Source organism: Tribolium castaneum, chromosome 5, assembly GCF_031307605.1.
Source record: "Tribolium castaneum strain GA2 chromosome 5, icTriCast1.1, whole genome shotgun sequence".
NCBI lineage: Eukaryota > Metazoa > Arthropoda > Insecta > Coleoptera > Tenebrionidae > Tribolium > Tribolium castaneum.
The window spans coordinates 10,952,919-10,969,541 of record NC_087398.1 but is presented as its reverse complement, the minus strand read 5'-3'; the positions used below and the strand labels follow the sequence as shown (position 1 = coordinate 10,969,541).

General features: G+C 34.1%; 5 protein-coding genes across 13 annotated transcripts in view; 3 read left to right on the top strand and 2 right to left on the bottom strand.

Moving 5' to 3' along the window:
• The window catches only part of sky (skywalker), a 31,663-nt gene extending 29,619 nt beyond the window's left edge, over positions 1-2,044 (top strand). For all 7 annotated transcript variants that reach the window (XM_015979992.2, XM_015979991.2, XM_015979994.2 and 4 more), the window contains one exon: positions 632-2,044. In XM_015979992.2, the coding sequence (XP_015835478.1) occupies positions 632-782 (151 nt within the window). In that variant the 3' untranslated portion in view covers positions 783-2,044. The remainder of the gene's footprint in view (positions 1-631) is intronic.
• A 2,438-nt stretch (positions 2,045-4,482) lies between these two features.
• LOC660986 (ubiquitin-conjugating enzyme E2 N) lies at positions 4,483-5,202 on the bottom strand. 2 transcript variants are annotated; one of them, XM_967178.4, is made up of 2 exons: positions 5,116-5,202; positions 4,483-5,058 (listed from the first exon to the last, which is right to left on the bottom strand). In XM_967178.4, exon 2 carries the CDS (start codon positions 5,053-5,055, stop codon positions 4,600-4,602), a length of 456 nt encoding a protein of 151 aa, XP_972271.1. In that variant the 5' UTR covers positions 5,056-5,058; positions 5,116-5,202; the 3' UTR covers positions 4,483-4,599. The 2 variants fall into 2 exon arrangements, with proteins under 2 accessions (XP_972271.1, XP_064213075.1); XM_064357005.1 differs by having other exon boundaries at positions 5,101-5,180.
• A 1,974-nt stretch (positions 5,203-7,176) lies between these two features.
• On the top strand, positions 7,177-8,601 carry LOC103312930 (leucine-rich repeat-containing protein 15). The gene has a single exon (XM_008194845.3). The coding sequence runs from the start codon at positions 7,252-7,254 to the stop codon at positions 8,578-8,580; it is 1,329 nt and encodes a 442-aa protein (XP_008193067.1). The 5' UTR covers positions 7,177-7,251; the 3' UTR covers positions 8,581-8,601.
• A 230-nt stretch (positions 8,602-8,831) lies between these two features.
• On the top strand, positions 8,832-13,881 carry Dredd (Death related ced-3/Nedd2-like caspase). 2 transcript variants are annotated; one of them, XM_967278.5, is made up of 7 exons: positions 8,832-9,043; positions 9,156-9,280; positions 9,325-10,116; positions 11,789-12,005; positions 12,060-12,200; positions 12,254-12,581; positions 13,221-13,881. In XM_967278.5, the coding sequence occupies exons 1-7, from the start codon at positions 8,944-8,946 to the stop codon at positions 13,285-13,287; spliced, it is 1,770 nt and encodes a 589-aa protein (XP_972371.2). In that variant the 5' UTR covers positions 8,832-8,943; the 3' UTR covers positions 13,288-13,881. The 2 variants fall into 2 exon arrangements, with proteins under 2 accessions (XP_972371.2, XP_015835367.1); XM_015979881.2 differs by lacking the exon at positions 8,832-9,043 and adding an exon at positions 9,053-9,105.
• A 1,690-nt stretch (positions 13,882-15,571) lies between these two features.
• On the bottom strand, positions 15,572-16,588 carry LOC661148 (thiamine transporter 1). Its single transcript, XM_015979882.2, has 2 exons — positions 15,999-16,588; positions 15,572-15,870 (listed from the first exon to the last, which is right to left on the bottom strand). Exons 1-2 carry the CDS (start codon positions 16,302-16,304, stop codon positions 15,841-15,843), a joined length of 336 nt encoding a protein of 111 aa, XP_015835368.1. The 5' UTR covers positions 16,305-16,588; the 3' UTR covers positions 15,572-15,840.
• Between the last annotated feature and the right edge of the window lie 35 nt (positions 16,589-16,623).

Below are 16,623 nucleotides of genomic sequence, written 5' to 3'. Positions count from 1 at the left end.
TGCTTTTAAAATGTCACACTGAATAAATCATAAAAACTAATGCTAAATTAACGAAAGAAAATGTAATTAAAATGCTAAAATCGAGGATAAAATGTAACACTATTACTTAGAAAAATACACGCAGTAGTTGTTACATTTCCGTCTTATGCAATAACTTGCATTTTATTTACATCTAACTTTCATTAGATGGGTTTATTAGCAAATTAACATCCGAGTACATTTATTGCTCCATTATGTGCAACAATATAAAACCACACGAAATTTAAACTAACTTTAGAAAGCATCGTTTTTAATTAACACTTTCTTACCCAGTGGTTTGAGATGAAATAAATTTTTGTTGATTGCATTGACAGTGTTTTTATAAACTGTGAGATAACAACAACTGACGAAAATTGATGGTCCGATTGACATAATGATAATTTTTTATTATGGTTATCGGTCACGATTTGTTAATTTATTGTCACTCCAACATCTGATACACTCACTCGCACTGTAATCAAAAAATGACAAATCATTCTTCAAGAAAAATATAATGAGATACAGTAGGACCTCGATAATGCGGAGTAATTGATTGCAATTAAAACGTACAAACAAATGAATTGTTTTGTTCAAAAAACAAATTGCTTTTCAGGGAGGGTCAGGCGATTTGGATGGACGAAAACATCCGCTTTGGGAAGACCGACCGGTGCCAAACTTTCAACAACCCTCCTCTCTGTCCGAGTGGAGATTTCGAAATACGCGTACTGGAAGTGTACGGTTTTGCGACCGATCAGATGAGTTGAAACGACGATAATCGATCATCGAACAAAGCGCAGTATTTTAATGTTTTTGTTTGGAAGAAAACGAACATCTCAATTTTTGTTTTGTTACATGTTTTTGTTATTGTATATTTTTAAGACGATGTACCTGGTTGGAGAACTATCACGTGCATTCCATCGAGAAGAAGAAAAACAATGGAAGGATAAGAAAGGCGGCGCCGGCCCGATAACGTATGAATGACAAAATTCTAGTTTCTAGTCGTTTGTTAAGTGTTAGAAGTTTTAGTTGAGAAGAGTAGATTTTACAGTATATACTTGGTACAATAGACACTTTATTTGCCGTATTTTAAGCATAACTGTATATATGTTCTTTATGTATATAATGTAAAGGTAGCAAAGTACCAAAGGTAACAATCTCTATCATTCTTTTTTAATTATTATTATTAGAGAGATGTTTTTAATATTTATTAATACGTAATGTGCCGATTACGAGATATTTGTTCGTCTAATAATGACAGTTGACCAAGTCGACTTTGATATTATTCATTTTTGACATTTCCATCGATCGCATGGTGCTCTTGATAAAGTCAAAAATTGTTAATTCGTTGTGTTTCTGTTAAGTAATAATTTATTAACTCGATGTGCTCACATCCCGAATCATATCATTAGAGTCGAGATTGTTGGTGGTTGGATTAGGTTTAGAGAGCGTTGAAATTTTGTACCGCTGCATTGGTCACATCACGTCGCTTTCCCGCATAATTATTTGGACGCAACTTTAGTCAATTTCTAAGCAACGATGTATTTTAATTTACTGAATGTTTATCTCATGTGTTGTATTTTAGGAAAAAAGTTCCTTTCGTGTCGTAGACCGTGTCGCAATGTATAAGAAAATAAAAACAAACAAATGCATGTCCGTTATTTTCGGTGTTCTCACTGTGTAACTGATGCTTTTCGTGTGTTGTTTTGTTTCAATCAAAGTTTTGTTGGTAATAGTGCCGCATAAGCAATAACTGATGTGATACTATTTTTAATCAAGGTTTTTAGGTATTACGGTCCTGTGCGCGTGTTGACACAACCAATTCGAGCCGTTCGGCCAATTCATTTCTCACGTACCATAATACGTAAACATCTTGGTCGACCATTGTGTTAACAATTTATGTATATATTAATATTATTTCTCCTGACTGTTTTACTGTAGTTACCAGTCTTATTCTCTGTACTGAGGTATCTATTATTGTATTATGCGTAATGAGTTGTTAGTCCCAAAATATACTGATATTACTTCACCACTGTTTTTATTCAACCAGTCCCAATCAAAATTCCTCTCTAAATATTTTTATTTTCGTGTGAGGTAACTTACATTTTATTAAAATTATTACAAGGCGAAAGCACAGCTGAGCCCTGATTTTTTTAAATTTTGTCCAATGGCTGAATGACCCTTATTTCGGTTATTAAAGACAACTCATACAGAGTGTTCCATGATGTTCTACATAATCTTAAGAAGCTTTCGCCGGTAAAATTCAATCAACATTGCATATTCCAAAGCGAACTAGATTATATTTTTTTTTAAATTAGCTAGTCTTCAGTTTGTTAAAAACTCCTTAAAACAATTATTTTTAATTCACTAATTTTTTTGTATAATCTGATTCTTACATACAGGGTTATTTACATAAAAAAGCTTGATGACTTGTCTAAGTAAAAATGCAACCTAGCATAGCATGTCCAGATTTTATATTATAATTAAATCATAAATTCAGGTATACAGAGTGTTCAAAAATTAGCGCACCAATTACAATTATGAATTATAATTTTTGTATTTACTAAAAAATAGCTATCAAAAAAATTATCAAAATAATTTATAAATAATAAAAAATATTTATAAATTAAAACACGGGGTGTTATTATTGCGTATGAAACCGTTTTAAAAGAATTTAATTTTTTTAATGACCAAATTCTATTGCGATTAGGATTGTTAAATAACGTTGCCATATATCATTTATTTTTATTTAAAGTTCCTTATTCACCAATATATTTAAGACAGATTTTTTTACTATTTTTACCTTTATATAAAAACATTCCTCCACCATACCACATTGAGTTGGTGCGCTAATTTTTGAGCATTCTGTATTTAATTAATTACACAGACTTAATTATAATATCACACCAGAAATTCAATTTGCTATACAGATTACATTTTTTGCTTGGTTTTAGTTCGGATTCTTAAGTGAATAACCCTGTATAATAATTTTGTTTTAGAAATCTCTGGAAAATCAATCTGGCATTTCAGAATTTTTTTTTTTTGAATTGACCACTGTTCCCAAAGCTTTCATAAATTTTACAACCCTAATCTGCAAGCAGAAATATTCTCCTGAGATAGAAAAAAAATTCTTCGATTTTAGTGCATTTTTTAAACAAAAACTTTCTTTCTTTCTGTTTCTTTAACCAAAATCGCAGCGTTCTGAAAAATATGAAACGGAACACAAATTCTAAACAAAAAAAATCATCCCAAACAATGTTGTTTGTATTTAATTGTCAGTAGGCCTTGACAATATTAAAAAAAAGCAAGTAGTACGTCGTACTGCTTTCCAATACCAGGGAAAGCAAAATTTATTTTTTTTTCTATAGCAGGTGTTAAACTACAATGTGTTCAAAAATGGTTGTTCATCAAGCCGACTTGATGTCGGCAAAGTTGTTTCAAGTGTATAGGGTTTGTCTTGATTTGTGTTTTACATTTCCGTGATTTTTGTTGTTTTTTGTTCATTTGTTTTTAGCATTTTTGCATTATTTTGACGTATCTGTCACTTTCACTTTCATAGGTGACTTGATGAACAATCATTTCTGAACAGTGTGTATTTCTTTTTTTATCAACTCTTTTGAGTAAATAAAACAGCACTTTAACCGCAAGGGTAGATAAAATGTTTTAATTAAAATAAATATATTTTATTCAATTAAAATTACCAATTTCCAACATATTAATATGAGGGATTAACAGATTAACAATAACTTTTTTCTTAAACTTCGTTAGTATTATACACGACGTTAAAGATTGTTTATCTGCTCGTCAAATAAGTCCATTCCTAAGTTCCGTCATTCTTGAACATAAATTCTTTTCACTCGTAGATAAACAATTTCTTTATCGTCTTGTTTAATAAATATTTTCTCATGCCTGTGACGGAAATTTTAGTCGTTTCTCAGTTTATTAAGAAGCCGCACCAAATTTTTGACGACAAAAAATCGAGTTAGTTTGTAATCTCATTTTGTCTATTAGTTAGTTAGGCTTTGATTCTAAAATAAAGTTGTTACCTACTTATTTTTTTAATGCATTTTACGTCGAATCATTTAAATTGGTCGGTTTATGGAAGCCTTATTAATAACCATTAATTTAATTTATTCAATCAGCATTAATTGAAAAATCACGTGACTGAATCGAACCAACCAGATCTCACATTCACGACTAATGACAAATTAACTTTTAACTACACATTGAATTTTAAGTTTTTCAAGTTGCATAAAGATAGTAGTAAATTTTGATTGTGAGATTGGTACAAGAAGTAATTATTTATTTCAAAAAAAAAAAAAAATAAGGAAAAAATACATCTTAATGTGTTCAAAGTTCAAACCCATTTTACACCCATTTTTTCGAACGATGATGGTTTATTAGAAGTAATTATTTCTCAACTAACTTTTATTTTTTAATAACTTGGCGAAAATAAACATGACTTCGTAATATTACATGAACCATCTGCTTGTATTTACCTTTTGTGCTAAAAACAATATCAAAAACCTCTTACGGCCGCCACTGTAAACACAAAGAACAAAAAATAGTATTTTAATTAATAAATCACTCCATGGCGTAAATCCTGGTCCAGTCCTTGGCCCTGATGATGGCTTCACTGGTCCTTGTTTTCCAAGTGTAAGCCACATCGTTGGCCAAAGGGTCGTCTGGATTCGGACTACTCAGCAAGGCTTGAATCGAGAGCAAAACGGTGCGAATTTGCAAAGCCGGCGACCACTGCTCTTTCAAAATATCCAGACAAATCCTCCCCAATTTGTCAATATTCGGATGATAGATTTTGGTCAAGAAGCGCACGTTTGGAGGCGTTAGGGGGTAGTTTTCGGGGAGGAACAGCTCGAGTCGGAAGAGACCGCCTTCGTAGGGGGATCCCTGAGGACCGGCCATCACGATGTGGAAGTAACGGCAGTTTTCATCGTCCGGGATAGCACTAATGCCAGGAGGCGGGTCTTTGGAGAGGTTCTTCGTTTCAACGAGGATGCGGCGAGTTGTGCCGTTTGCCATGATCTGGAATTTGGGTTAGGGGGTTTGGAGGCTTGGGGGAACTCAATGGAGGGGAATTACTGGAGTTTAGGGGGTGCTAGGCATTGTGACAGGTGACAGGTGTCAAATTCTCTTCGAAGGATTGATTTTTGGCTTCTTTATTAAGCTGGTGTTTTTGTAATGAACAATGAACAATAATAATAATGATTACGCAAAAAACGCGTTATCTAATGCTCTCCTGATTCTATAAGGAATATTAGTTATTCATTTCTCTTGGAACCGCAGTTATGTTTTAACATTTTAACCATTATTTCCCATTTCATTTCATAGTAGAATTTTGCAACAGAGCGCATTTGAAATAAAGCTCAAATATCAGAAAAGAGTTCTGTGTTGGCGATAAATTTTGAGCCAAGAAAACCCACCAGAAACTCTCAATTCGCGCTTGATATCGTCCCAAAAATGCAAATTAATGCGTTGTTGCAAAATTCTACTATAAACTGAAATGGGATACCATTTTTTATTTGTAATTTATTTTAATTTCGAATTTAATTTAATTCAATCACCAAATTTGCTGCTCTCTTTACCACCTTCTAATTCTAAAACTTATTACTGATTCAATACATCTTTTGAGAACTTTTTAAAGTCACCAACACAAAGTTATACACTAAAATTATTTCAACTATACAACAGTTTCATTTCCTTTGCGTCCACTCAAATGTTCGTTTTCCAATTCTGCATCGAATGATGAAAAATAAATAGTGGTTTCCATTTAAGATTGAAAAACTTATTGGAAGTAAATTATGAACACTCTGTAGCAATTCAGATCAATCAAACTTAATTAGTAAGTCTCTTGGACCTTGTTCAACACGCACTTTGTAATAATTTCATTCAAAAAGCTCGGTTTCCTTTATTATTATTATTGTTATATTATTATTATTATTATTATTATTATTATTATTATTATTATTATTATTATTATTATTATTATTGTTATTATTGTTATTATATTATTATTATTATTGTTATTATATTATTATTATTATTATTATTATTATTATTATTATTATTATTTCCTAATTTTTTAAATTAAAGATGTAAAACCATTTTTTTTGCAGCGATATGAAAAAACTTTAGGGACAGGTAAGAAACTAAAGGGGTATCTTAATGATCGCAAAAAGTAATAGCATGCCGTTAAAAAAAGTATCCATGAAATAAACCCACACAATAAAGGCGCACAAGAAGAAAGTCTACAGAAAAAGCCCACACAGAAAAAAACTCACACCGAAAAATATTCATACGGAAAAAAACACATAGAAAAAAACATACAAACACAAAAGCCCACCCAGAATGAAAAAAGACCATTCAGAAAAAAAACTCACATGAATAAAAGCCCCACTGTCCAAAAAGCTCACGGAAAAATTAATTCACTGGAAAAAAAGCACTTTCTGCAGTCGTCGATACATTTATAAAAATTATAATTATTCGGATAACAATAAAAATATTTTAGAATCATTTTTTGTTACAATTCTATTAAAGAAAAGAGTAAATTAGTATAATGAAAAGGGATACTGTGCAATTTTTTAGACAAAGACATCTTATTTTTATTTGTTGTGATTTTTTTCTTTTAGTTATAAATTTAAAATTTTGGAAAAATTATCACGGCTTTTCAACGTCTAGCTTGACCTAAACTGAGTGATCTGTCCGCATCTATCATTCTTTTCGCATTAATTTGTTGAATTGTTAAAGTGATGTAGGGGAGAGTAGAGTAAAATGATCCCAAAAATCAAGAAAACTAGTAGTAGTAAGGTAACATTATTTTCTGGCCAAAAAGTAGTATACGTAGTAAGAAAAGAAAAATCTGGTCAAATAAAATAGAACTGCACAATCTGATACACTTTAATGTGTATCTTAGTTGTTTTATTAATACAGCTAGCATAATCTAATGCAATTTTCAATTAGGTGTAACTGTTTTTTCAACTACATAGAATTCTCTTAAAAGATAAATAGCACAAAACAATTTTTAGTGCAAAATTTTAAAATTTTGCGCCAATTATTGTTTGCACGATGAGTCAATTATAATTTCTCAATTCTCAGCGTGAATTATGCAGAACTTATCACAACATCTTTCTGACCCTGAAGCCACCAACTACGACCTTCAGAACTCTATTTACATTCCCATCATCGATAAAGACTACCAGTTTTCAAGCTACTGTTAAAATGTTAAAAACAACTGTGATTTCTTTACTTTTGATTGGTGTAACACGAGCTGAAACCATTTCTTTCAAAAATGTAACACTGGAATGGAAAACAAGCACAGATCGTAACACCACAACCATTCCATCATCAGCCAACCTTCGAGACAACATCCCAAAGCTTCAGACCGAGATTTCGGTGGTTTTGAGTGGTTTAGTGCCTGTTTTATACCCAAAATCAGTGAGTGGTGTACCAACTTTAAAATCACTAACAGTATCAAACGTCGGCTTGAGAGAAATAAAACCAGGAGCGATTGAAAATTTACCACTTCTGGCCCATTTGATTTTAAATCGCAATGAGCTCAAAGTTATTGAACGAGGAACTTTCACAAACTTAAACCTGACAAGTGTGAATTTAGGTGACAATGAAATTTCCAAACTCGAACTTGGGGCTTTCAAAAACCTCAAAATTCACCATCTCACACTCAGTAACAACAAAATTTCTGAGATTCGAAACGGGACTTTTGAAAACGTCTCACTCCAAAGCTTGAATTTGTACGGAAATGGGCTCCGAAAAATCGACGGACCAATCACAAACTTAACAAATCTGGTCCTGAGCAACAACAATTTGACCGAAATCGATTTGCATTTCCCTGATTTAAAATATCTCGACTTGAGTTTCAATTCCATTCAAGTTCTAAAGCCCGGAGACTTGAAAAATCTTCCCGCACTGGACACGTTGGACCTCACCGCTAATACCCTTCACCACGTCCCTGAAGGTGTCTTCAGTCAGTCGAAACTGGTAACTTTGAAACTAAATTACAACCAAATCGCGAAAATCGAACCCAAGTCATTCGACGACATGTCTCAGCTCAGTGTTTTGCACATCGACCACAACAACTTAACCCAATGGGATGACAAATGGTTGAGTAATTCCCCCAAGTTGGCCTACATTTTCGCCGGTTTTAACCGAATTGGAGCTTTGCCGGGCCAAGCCTTCCGGAATTATCCCCAAATGTACAGCATTGATTTGCAAGGAAATTTGATTAAAGAAGTTTCACGGGAAAGTTTCGCGGGGTTGGAGAAAGTGGTGAATTTTAGTTTGAGGGATAATTTGATTGTGGATTTGGACCCAGAATGGCTGGCTAATGCGACGGTGGGAAGTGTGGATTTGAGTGGAAATAAGCTGGGGTGTGTGGAGGGAAATTTAGAGGAGGCTTTCAGAAGGGTGGACTTTGTGCATCTGGAGGGGAATCCCTGGCGGGAGGATTGTGTGGAAAAGATTAAAACATTTCTTTCCCAGTGGCCAAAAATAAAACGCATTGTTAGTTCTGTGTCACAACAACCAATTTGATCTAATATTGATTAAAAACTTTGTTTGTAGTTTTATTGTTGTCCCAGAGCGAAATTATTAAATTTACCGCCTGTTTGAATGGCGTTCTACACGATTGCGTCCTATGTTTAGTAGGATATTTTCTGTTTTGATTAAGAATTTAATTAAAGTATTAACGTAAAAAATTAAATTTTGTTGTTCCAAATCAATTCGCAGCCAATTTATCGATATCGCAGTCATCTTTTTATTGATTTACTGTTTGGCTCATGTCCTTTGATTAAAACCTAGGGATTTTTCGCATGGATGCCATCACGGGGAAGTCCCTTGTTGAGTTACGTGTTTTAATCAGTTTATCGAATTAATTGTTATTTAAAACCAACGACAATGGGTGGATTGTTTTCAAGCCAAGGAAATGATTATTCCGACGATTCGTGTTCCGAAGAGGAAAGCAACGAGGTGTCGTGCAAAAATCAACCTACCTTTGGTAAATTTGTTTATCAACTTTTGATCTCAAGTGTCATTTTTTGCAACATAACCCCACTTTTTGTTACGTATTTAATTCCAGTAATTTAGTATTAATTTGAGCGATGTTTTAGATGAGGACAATTGTTTGGACTCCACTGACACCATAGACGCCAGTTTATCGCAACCAGCGATGCCAATAACGCTAAATGTGGACCAAGTTATGTCCATTGAAAACGACTTGGATGACTACGAGAAGGTAGTTATTTCTGGGAGCTATCCTTTAATAAAGAATGGTTACAGGTGGCCCTTGTGTTTTTGATTTACGAAGACCCCAAATCTGCGTTTGTTCAACTAACGAAATTGCTCCAAGGGTCCCATGACAAACTCTTGTATAATTGGGCAATTCATGAGAACTTAGCCGGTCGGAAGTGGCAAGAAAAGCTGGTTGAGGCACTTTGCATCATCCAGAATTACCAAATCATATCAAGTTTGGGCTTCAAACGGGAGGATTTAACCGCTCGGTTTTTACCGCACCACATTTTCACGTACGCCTATGTGAACAAAGTCAGAAAGGCCCTCTATTTCGTCTGCGAGGCGTTGCAGCAGAAGGACGTTGAGAATTTGCTCAACTTGGCGTGTAAGGACTTCAGGGAGAAGGGGCTGGATTTTAAGTGCATTAATGCGCAATTTTTGGAGTTGTATTTGCTGCATTGGGAGACTGTGGGGTACGTAAAACTGGACGATTTGAGTAATTTGTGTAGAGTTCTCAAGCAAATTGACCAGTTGGATATTTGTGATAAACTGAGAGAAATTGTGCCAATTGTGCACAAATCTGCTGAGAGTAGAAGTGTAGATAAAAGAGTAGATTCTAGTGAGAGTGAAAAAAGACAGTCAGTGAGTGTGTTTGAGGGAATTTTAGATCCAAAGTCCAGTTTGCTTAGTCTGGCCTCGCTGGAGACGTCGCATATCAGTGCAGACAATGCAGCTTTTGTCAGCGATGAAAATAAATATTTTATTGATCCAGAAAGACCTGGCATTTGTTTGATCATCAATCAAGAGAATTTCTACAGAGAAGTGGACAGAAAATATCGAGTAAGTTGGGGGAGAGGTGTTTTGTACCATGCTCTCAAAATTTCTGATCAAAAATTGACAAAAGAAAAAAATATGTAAGGTTCTAAGGAGTAACTGTTGATTTGTCATTGTTTTTTATAGTTAAAAGACCTTTAATTAAGCTCTGTTTTCTGCAAAAATTACGAAAATCCTTGTAGGGATTGTCACTTGCATTTGTCTTGCCAAGGTATTTTGAGAAAACAAAAAAAAATTATTAATGCGTTAAGCAGTGATTGTAAGTTCATCATTTTTTTACAACCAAAGGGTGTTTTAAGAAAATATGCTTGGAAAAAATACTGTTTGCTTGTGAAAACTTAAGAAGAGTAGGTAATAAAAAAAATTACAATTGTATGTTCTTTCTAAATCCAATCTTAATTATTATCTCTCAGACTAGTTGATATCTCGTATTAAATATTTGTAACCAAGCATTAACGAGGTAAAAACTAAAAATAATTTTAGAGTTTTTATAAAAAATAAACGTTTAAATGAAAAAATGAAATGAAACTGTATGCTGTTTTCTAAATAAAATAATAAATGGGCGGTCTATTTCCAACAGGTAACATCTCTAGCTTTACTTAACTTTTCAGGAAACGAGTGAAACGTTTCCTGAAAATAAAATAAAATAATAAAAGTAAGGATAAGAATTTAAGTATAAGGTTTTCATAATTTTGATTAGCATAAGTTAATGCAAAAGAAATGCATATTTCTGTATTAATAAAGACAAGGACAAGCTTACAAAATTAAGCGAATGCTTCTGCTAATTGTTTGACTTATCAAATTATAGACAACTGGAGGCAAAAATAAAAGCTGCAGCCATATACAGAGCTTAATATGTATTTTTTATACAATTTGCAATAATTTAATAACTTATTTTTTAAAGTAAACAAGTGTAAAGTAAACAAAATCATAATATAATAGTCCTCAAAAGTACTCACATTCACATTATTTTCAATTATTATTTTTTGCAGGCTAAGAACTTTTAAATTCATAAATATAAAAGATTTTTTGTTTCATCTGTTTTTGAAGTAAAGGCGTTAATAGATGAAGATCTAACATGTCGCGGTGGAAATTTTTTAAGAGTATTCCATATTGAGGGAAACTCTTCTTGTATTCTTCTGCTGAATTAGCTCCATTCTATTCCATTAGGAATTTTTGTTAATGTAGGATTAGGTATTCCCCTATAAAAGTTTCATAGCTTTATTTTTTTATTGCCAGTTACATTTTTATCTGTTTTTTTTTTATATATAGCAGTATGTATGTTTATCAATTATTTTGTAATAATTTTACTATAACTAAAAATTCGGATTCTTTTTTCTCACGCAAAGATTCATGATAAGATGAGAAATCCCGAGGCATTCTACAATGGTATAATTAATAATTATTCTAACTGTAGAGTATTTTATTTTGCATCTTTTACGTGTCTTCCTTCTCTTATGAAATCCTTAAACCAGAAATTAAATTCAATTTACTTGAAGGAAGTGATACTTCAAGTTTTTTAAGTGACACACAAGAGACAAACAATTCCTTAGAATCATAAGCAAATGCTTTAAGTAAAAGCATTTTATTAATACCACCCATTAATCCAGTCTTTCCGAGTCATTTATTTGATCAGAAATTTAGTAGAAAGCACTTCGTAATGTTTCTTCATTACTAGCACTTGCTTCCACGCCGGGACAACAAATTAGAACTTAGGATTGGTACACAATACGACCGAGACAAGCTTGAAGCCACTTTCCGACAATTTGGTTTCAAAACTATTGTAGAAAATAATCTCACTCATTTGGAAATGCTACGAAAAATAGAAGAAGTAGTGCAAAGCGTTAACGATGAGTCGAGCCTTTTCATTTCTATAATGTCTCATGGTGATGTAGGTTGGTTGATTTATTTTCCTTGTGATGCAGTTATTTATCTTTTATCTCTATTAGGTGTCGTTTACGGCGTTAATAGTTGCCAAGTCGACGTCAAAGCAATTAAACGTGTGATGTGTACCAAAAATCGCCCACATTTATCGGGGAAACCCAAAGTTTTAATCCTCCAGTCTTGTCAAGGCACCAGATGTCAAAAAAGTACGATTGGTTGATTCTTGTAACTTTATAAAAATTTATTTTTATTGTATTAGTTCAGTCAGATGACGATGACATTGAAACAGACGGTCCTTCGTCACCTGTCCAAGAATCAGTCCCGCCAATAGCAGATTTGTTCACTTTCTGGGCCACAGTTCCAGGCTATGGTGCAATAAGGAACAAAAAAACAGGATCCTGGTTTATTCAGTCCTTGTGCGGAAAAATGAAAGAATTGGGGCATAAGTACCATTTCGATGATATCTGCACCAGTGTTATAGGGGACGTAAGTAGGAAAAAATGGTGCCAAGAGAAGGACGAAGTGGCAATGGTGCCAGAAAAGGAGTCCACATTCAGGAAACTGTTTTATCTGCCACCCGTTAGAGTGTAAGTTTTTAAAAAATTATTAAGCAATATGATTTTTAAATTAAGTTGGTGACACTGAAAAACTGAAAAATGTTGCTAACTTAATTTCAATTATATTTAATTTTTTTAATGAAAACTCAAATAATTTTTGTTCAAAAAATAAACCAAAAAATTCGAAAACAGTCTTTTATTAACTCATAAAAACAGTGCATTTAATACTGACTAATTGCGACCTAATCAAGTCTAACTGTCTGCTTTTCGGTAATCTCTCTTTGAGCTCAGCCAACTCGCTAATCCAATAGCGATGTATATCACACTAATAGCGATATGGAAAATCCCATATACGAAATACTGATTTCGGGGGCCTAGGGCAAAGCCCACCCCTTTAGTGACCACAACCATCGTCAAAATCGACTGAAACGCCAACGCAACAAACGTATTAATTCCAAAAACCAGCCCATAACTGTCCTCCTTAATGCATTTGGCGATTTCAGCGCTGGCTATCGTAATCATAAAGTGGTAAAGCCCCCCAAAGGCTATATAACAGATATAACTCAAAATAACGTATTTAGTTCGCGACGTATAAAGCAGAATGAATCCGCTCATCAGCGAGCACAGCGTCAGAGCCAACTCGCCCTTCATTTTCCAATCCACCCTCAGAACGCCGGCCAGCAGCGCCCCCATGAACCCCAGTACGGTCAGGACCGACTCAACAGCCCCGTTGTAAATGGGGATAGTCGGGTCGTCCTGAATCGTGTTCCACAGCACTTGCATGTAGCACTGGACTTGGATGAAGCCGCACGTGGAGAGGGCCCACCAGAAGGACCATTTCAGGACGTAGCGGTTGGAGAAGGACTCCACCAGGTGCGTTTTCATCAGAGTGAAAGCGTTGAGGAATTTTCGCGAGTAGCGCTCGTCGATTTCCCGGTGGAAGTAGATGGTTTTTCGGACGGAAGGCAGGAAGAGGCTCCAGAGGGTGGCCGCCAGCATGGACGAGAAGGTGATGTAGTTCAAGTCGCGATAGGTCGCGCTGTCGAGCGAGATGAGCAATTGGGCCACGATGCCGGAGATGGCGCGGCCAGCGAGGATGGCAGCCCTGGTGTGCGAAGTCACCTGCTGGTAAAACTCTTTGGGGACTTTGGCGTAGATGTAGGTGTAGTAGGCCACCTCCGTGGCCATGAACGTGCCATAGAAGACCTGTTAGTTGTGCAATAGTTACATCACAAGTTGCAAAAGGGAAAATTTCCACTCAAATACGCAATTATAATATTCCATTGTGAACACAAATTAGCCCAATTAAAATATATTCACTTAACACAGATTAGAGACCTGCTCACTGCTATAGAATTTATAATTGGAGTAGGCAGATTTTTATGATCGTTAAACTATAGCGCAAACTGAGGGAAAAATGTATTCCGATTGAATCTAAACATTACTATTTGACTCTTCAGCTTGATCAGTTACTATAATCGGCGTTTTCATTCAAGTTAAAAAACTAATAAAGCCGACCCTAATTATAAATTCAAATAATCACATGGTGATTAAAGTAGCAGCTACTTTATTTGTTCCCTTGAATCAAAATTTTCTGAGATAAACGTGATTTTTCTAATTACCGTTTTCTAATTACCTTATTTCTACCAATTCCCGAAAAGTGGTTAAAAAATAAAATAAACTGTTTTTTGTAAAGACTCGAAATAGAAAAATAGTGTTAAATAAATACTGCTGTGAAGGAAAAATTTAGTTTTAATACAGGGTATTTCAATTTTTAGTGCCAGTCAAAAAATAAATACTTCTAGTTGCCCAGAATAAAAAAATTATATCGGCAACAATAGAGTTTCTAATACGCTTCAGTTTGATGCGTATAAGCGTAAAATGCAAAAAACTATTTTAATTTTTTTTTGTTTCCAAATTATTGAAATCGTTTTCTCATAATAAAACTCTTTTTTTGTGAGAATTCCGAAATTGATATAATAAAAAACTTAAGGCGATTTGCGCAAATGAAATTTTAATGTGGTTAAGATTTTAATTCCTGACTCCAAAAAATTTAAGCACACTGTTGGCATTTTTTTTTAGTTTTGAAACATACATTACTAAAGAACAACTCGTCAGACTACATACCACACAAGTTTTATTGTAAATAACTATTTTTAGCCGCTTTTCGCGAACTGACAAACATTATTTTGACCTAATTAATACTAATAAATTGTAAATACTTTACAGTAATTTATAAAAAAACAACTTTATCTTACAAAACTTTGATTTAGAGAACAAATCGGTTAGCTGTTGGATTTAAAACGCCAAAGAAATGACGAATATTAGGACTAAATTGCTAAATTCTAATTAATCTCAAGCGATTTAAATTATAAAGAAGCTATTTTTTCGTGAAATTAATTAATTCTTTAATTATTTACCATATTTGGACCTCGAAATATTTGCAAAAAAATTAAGCTCCAAACCTAGAGAAGACGGACGCCACTGCCCATGATTTTTTTTACATTAACTGTAACTTTGTTTTCTTTCACCAAAAACTTATTTGAACTATTAACTTCATTTCGTCTCGACTGTCTCTTAAAATAAAAAACTTTCTCCTATCTTGAAAAGCTCGCTACATAAAAAAATATGCTACAAGAAAATTTTTAATTTTTTAGTTTCTTTTGTATACTACGTTAAAATGTATATTTACTGGAGAATCTTTTGCACAAACAAAGTTGCTAGCTTTATGCAGAAGGAAGAGATGTAAACAAAAAATTTGTCCAATTTTAGTTTTTTCTAAATTTTTTGCTTTACGTTTAATTAGGTATCCTAAACTCTGTTAATTTGAATAATTGCAAAAAAGTCAAGAGAACATTTTTATGTAAAATTTTATTCTTTACAATTTTTATTCAAAACTTTTTTCTTGTTCTAACCAATTTTGAATATGTACTAATTTAAAAAAACACTATTTTCGAAAAATTGTTTACTTCACAATAATAACTTATATCAAAAATGTAAGCTTATGCTCAACATTTTGATTTAAAGGGTTATTTATTTCACTGGACTAAATTACACGAACTGAGATTATGTAATTGCCACGATTGTTTTTCACAATAATAAAAGTATTTTCGCCACAATAGTTGATTTTTCTCTTGGTTTTGGGGCCGAGCGGCCCCTCTGCTTAGCCCTAGCCCCAATTAGCACGACTGTGTGGCTTTTTTAAGGATTTGCGAATTGAGGTTATGTAATTCTTGGGTCCATTTTTGCCAATAAAAAGTATAATAGCGCTAGTTATCGCAATTATGGATTATTTTTGGATAGAGCAGCCCCTCGGCGCCTGAAATGAAATATATGATGCAACTGAGCTACATTTGAGGTTATGTCTCTTATCAGTGGCGCCTAATTTGAATTTTTTTGCTACCAGCTAAATCGAGAGCTAAAAATTTCATGCTTGATCGGTCTTACTTCAAGGACTTGTAGTTCGAAGAGGCTCTTGGTCCACAGTAGCATGCTCCATACCACCACCCCCGAGAGTCCCAACAGGACAATCAAAGGTTTGTACCTGCACAGGTCGGTAATGAGGAAGGCCACAATCGATTGGGCCAAGTAACTGTATGTTCCCACTGGATAGACTTGTTCGGTGACTTCCTCCTTGCTGACATTCCTCCAAGGCCCCACCAAGAACTCGTAAACGAAGGGTTCGGACGGTCTGATCTCCTTCAGAAAGCCAAAAATCGACAAAAGGAGCGAAATTTTGAACCAATCGTTCATCGCGGCGATTTCGATTTAAATTAAGTACCAATAGCCACAGTCGGAGACACAGCAAAGTAACATGACCTCTGTTTTTCGGACGTTTTATTACATCACACCATCAGTCAGCGATTTCGCCTATTCAGGGGTTAACAAGCTTCAAGTTACACGCATTATTTAAAGCAATTTGTGCAATATTACTGAATCGAAGGTTATTTAACATTGTGAGTGGGGACCTCGGCGCGTGTTTACCCGAGCTTATCGTATGTTTTTGGCGAATTACGCATCCTTAAACCGTATCGCTAAAACAAACCCAATAAAATCATGTTTATTGAACAAA

Excerpts from the sequence above, each read along its gene's own strand:
- LOC660986 (XM_967178.4), bottom strand. The coding sequence starts at position 5,055 with ATGGCAAACGGCACAACTCGCCGCATCCTCGTTGAAACGAAGAACCTC.
- LOC103312930 (XM_008194845.3), top strand. The coding sequence starts at position 7,252 with ATGTTAAAAACAACTGTGATTTCTTTACTTTTGATTGGTGTAACACGA.
- Dredd (XM_967278.5), top strand. The coding sequence starts at position 8,944 with ATGGGTGGATTGTTTTCAAGCCAAGGAAATGATTATTCCGACGATTCG. Across the intron at positions 9,281-9,324 it reads ACTTGGATGACTACGAGAAG|GTGGCCCTTGTGTTTTTGAT; the intron begins GTAGTTATTTCT and ends GAATGGTTACAG. Across the intron at positions 12,582-13,220 it reads TATCTGCCACCCGTTAGAGT|AACGCCGGCCAGCAGCGCCC; the intron begins GTAAGTTTTTAA and ends ATCCACCCTCAG.
- LOC661148 (XM_015979882.2), bottom strand. The coding sequence starts at position 16,304 with ATGAACGATTGGTTCAAAATTTCGCTCCTTTTGTCGATTTTTGGCTTT. Across the intron at positions 15,871-15,998 it reads TCGAACTACAAGTCCTTGAA|GCGCCGAGGGGCTGCTCTAT; the intron begins GTAAGACCGATC and ends ATTTCATTTCAG.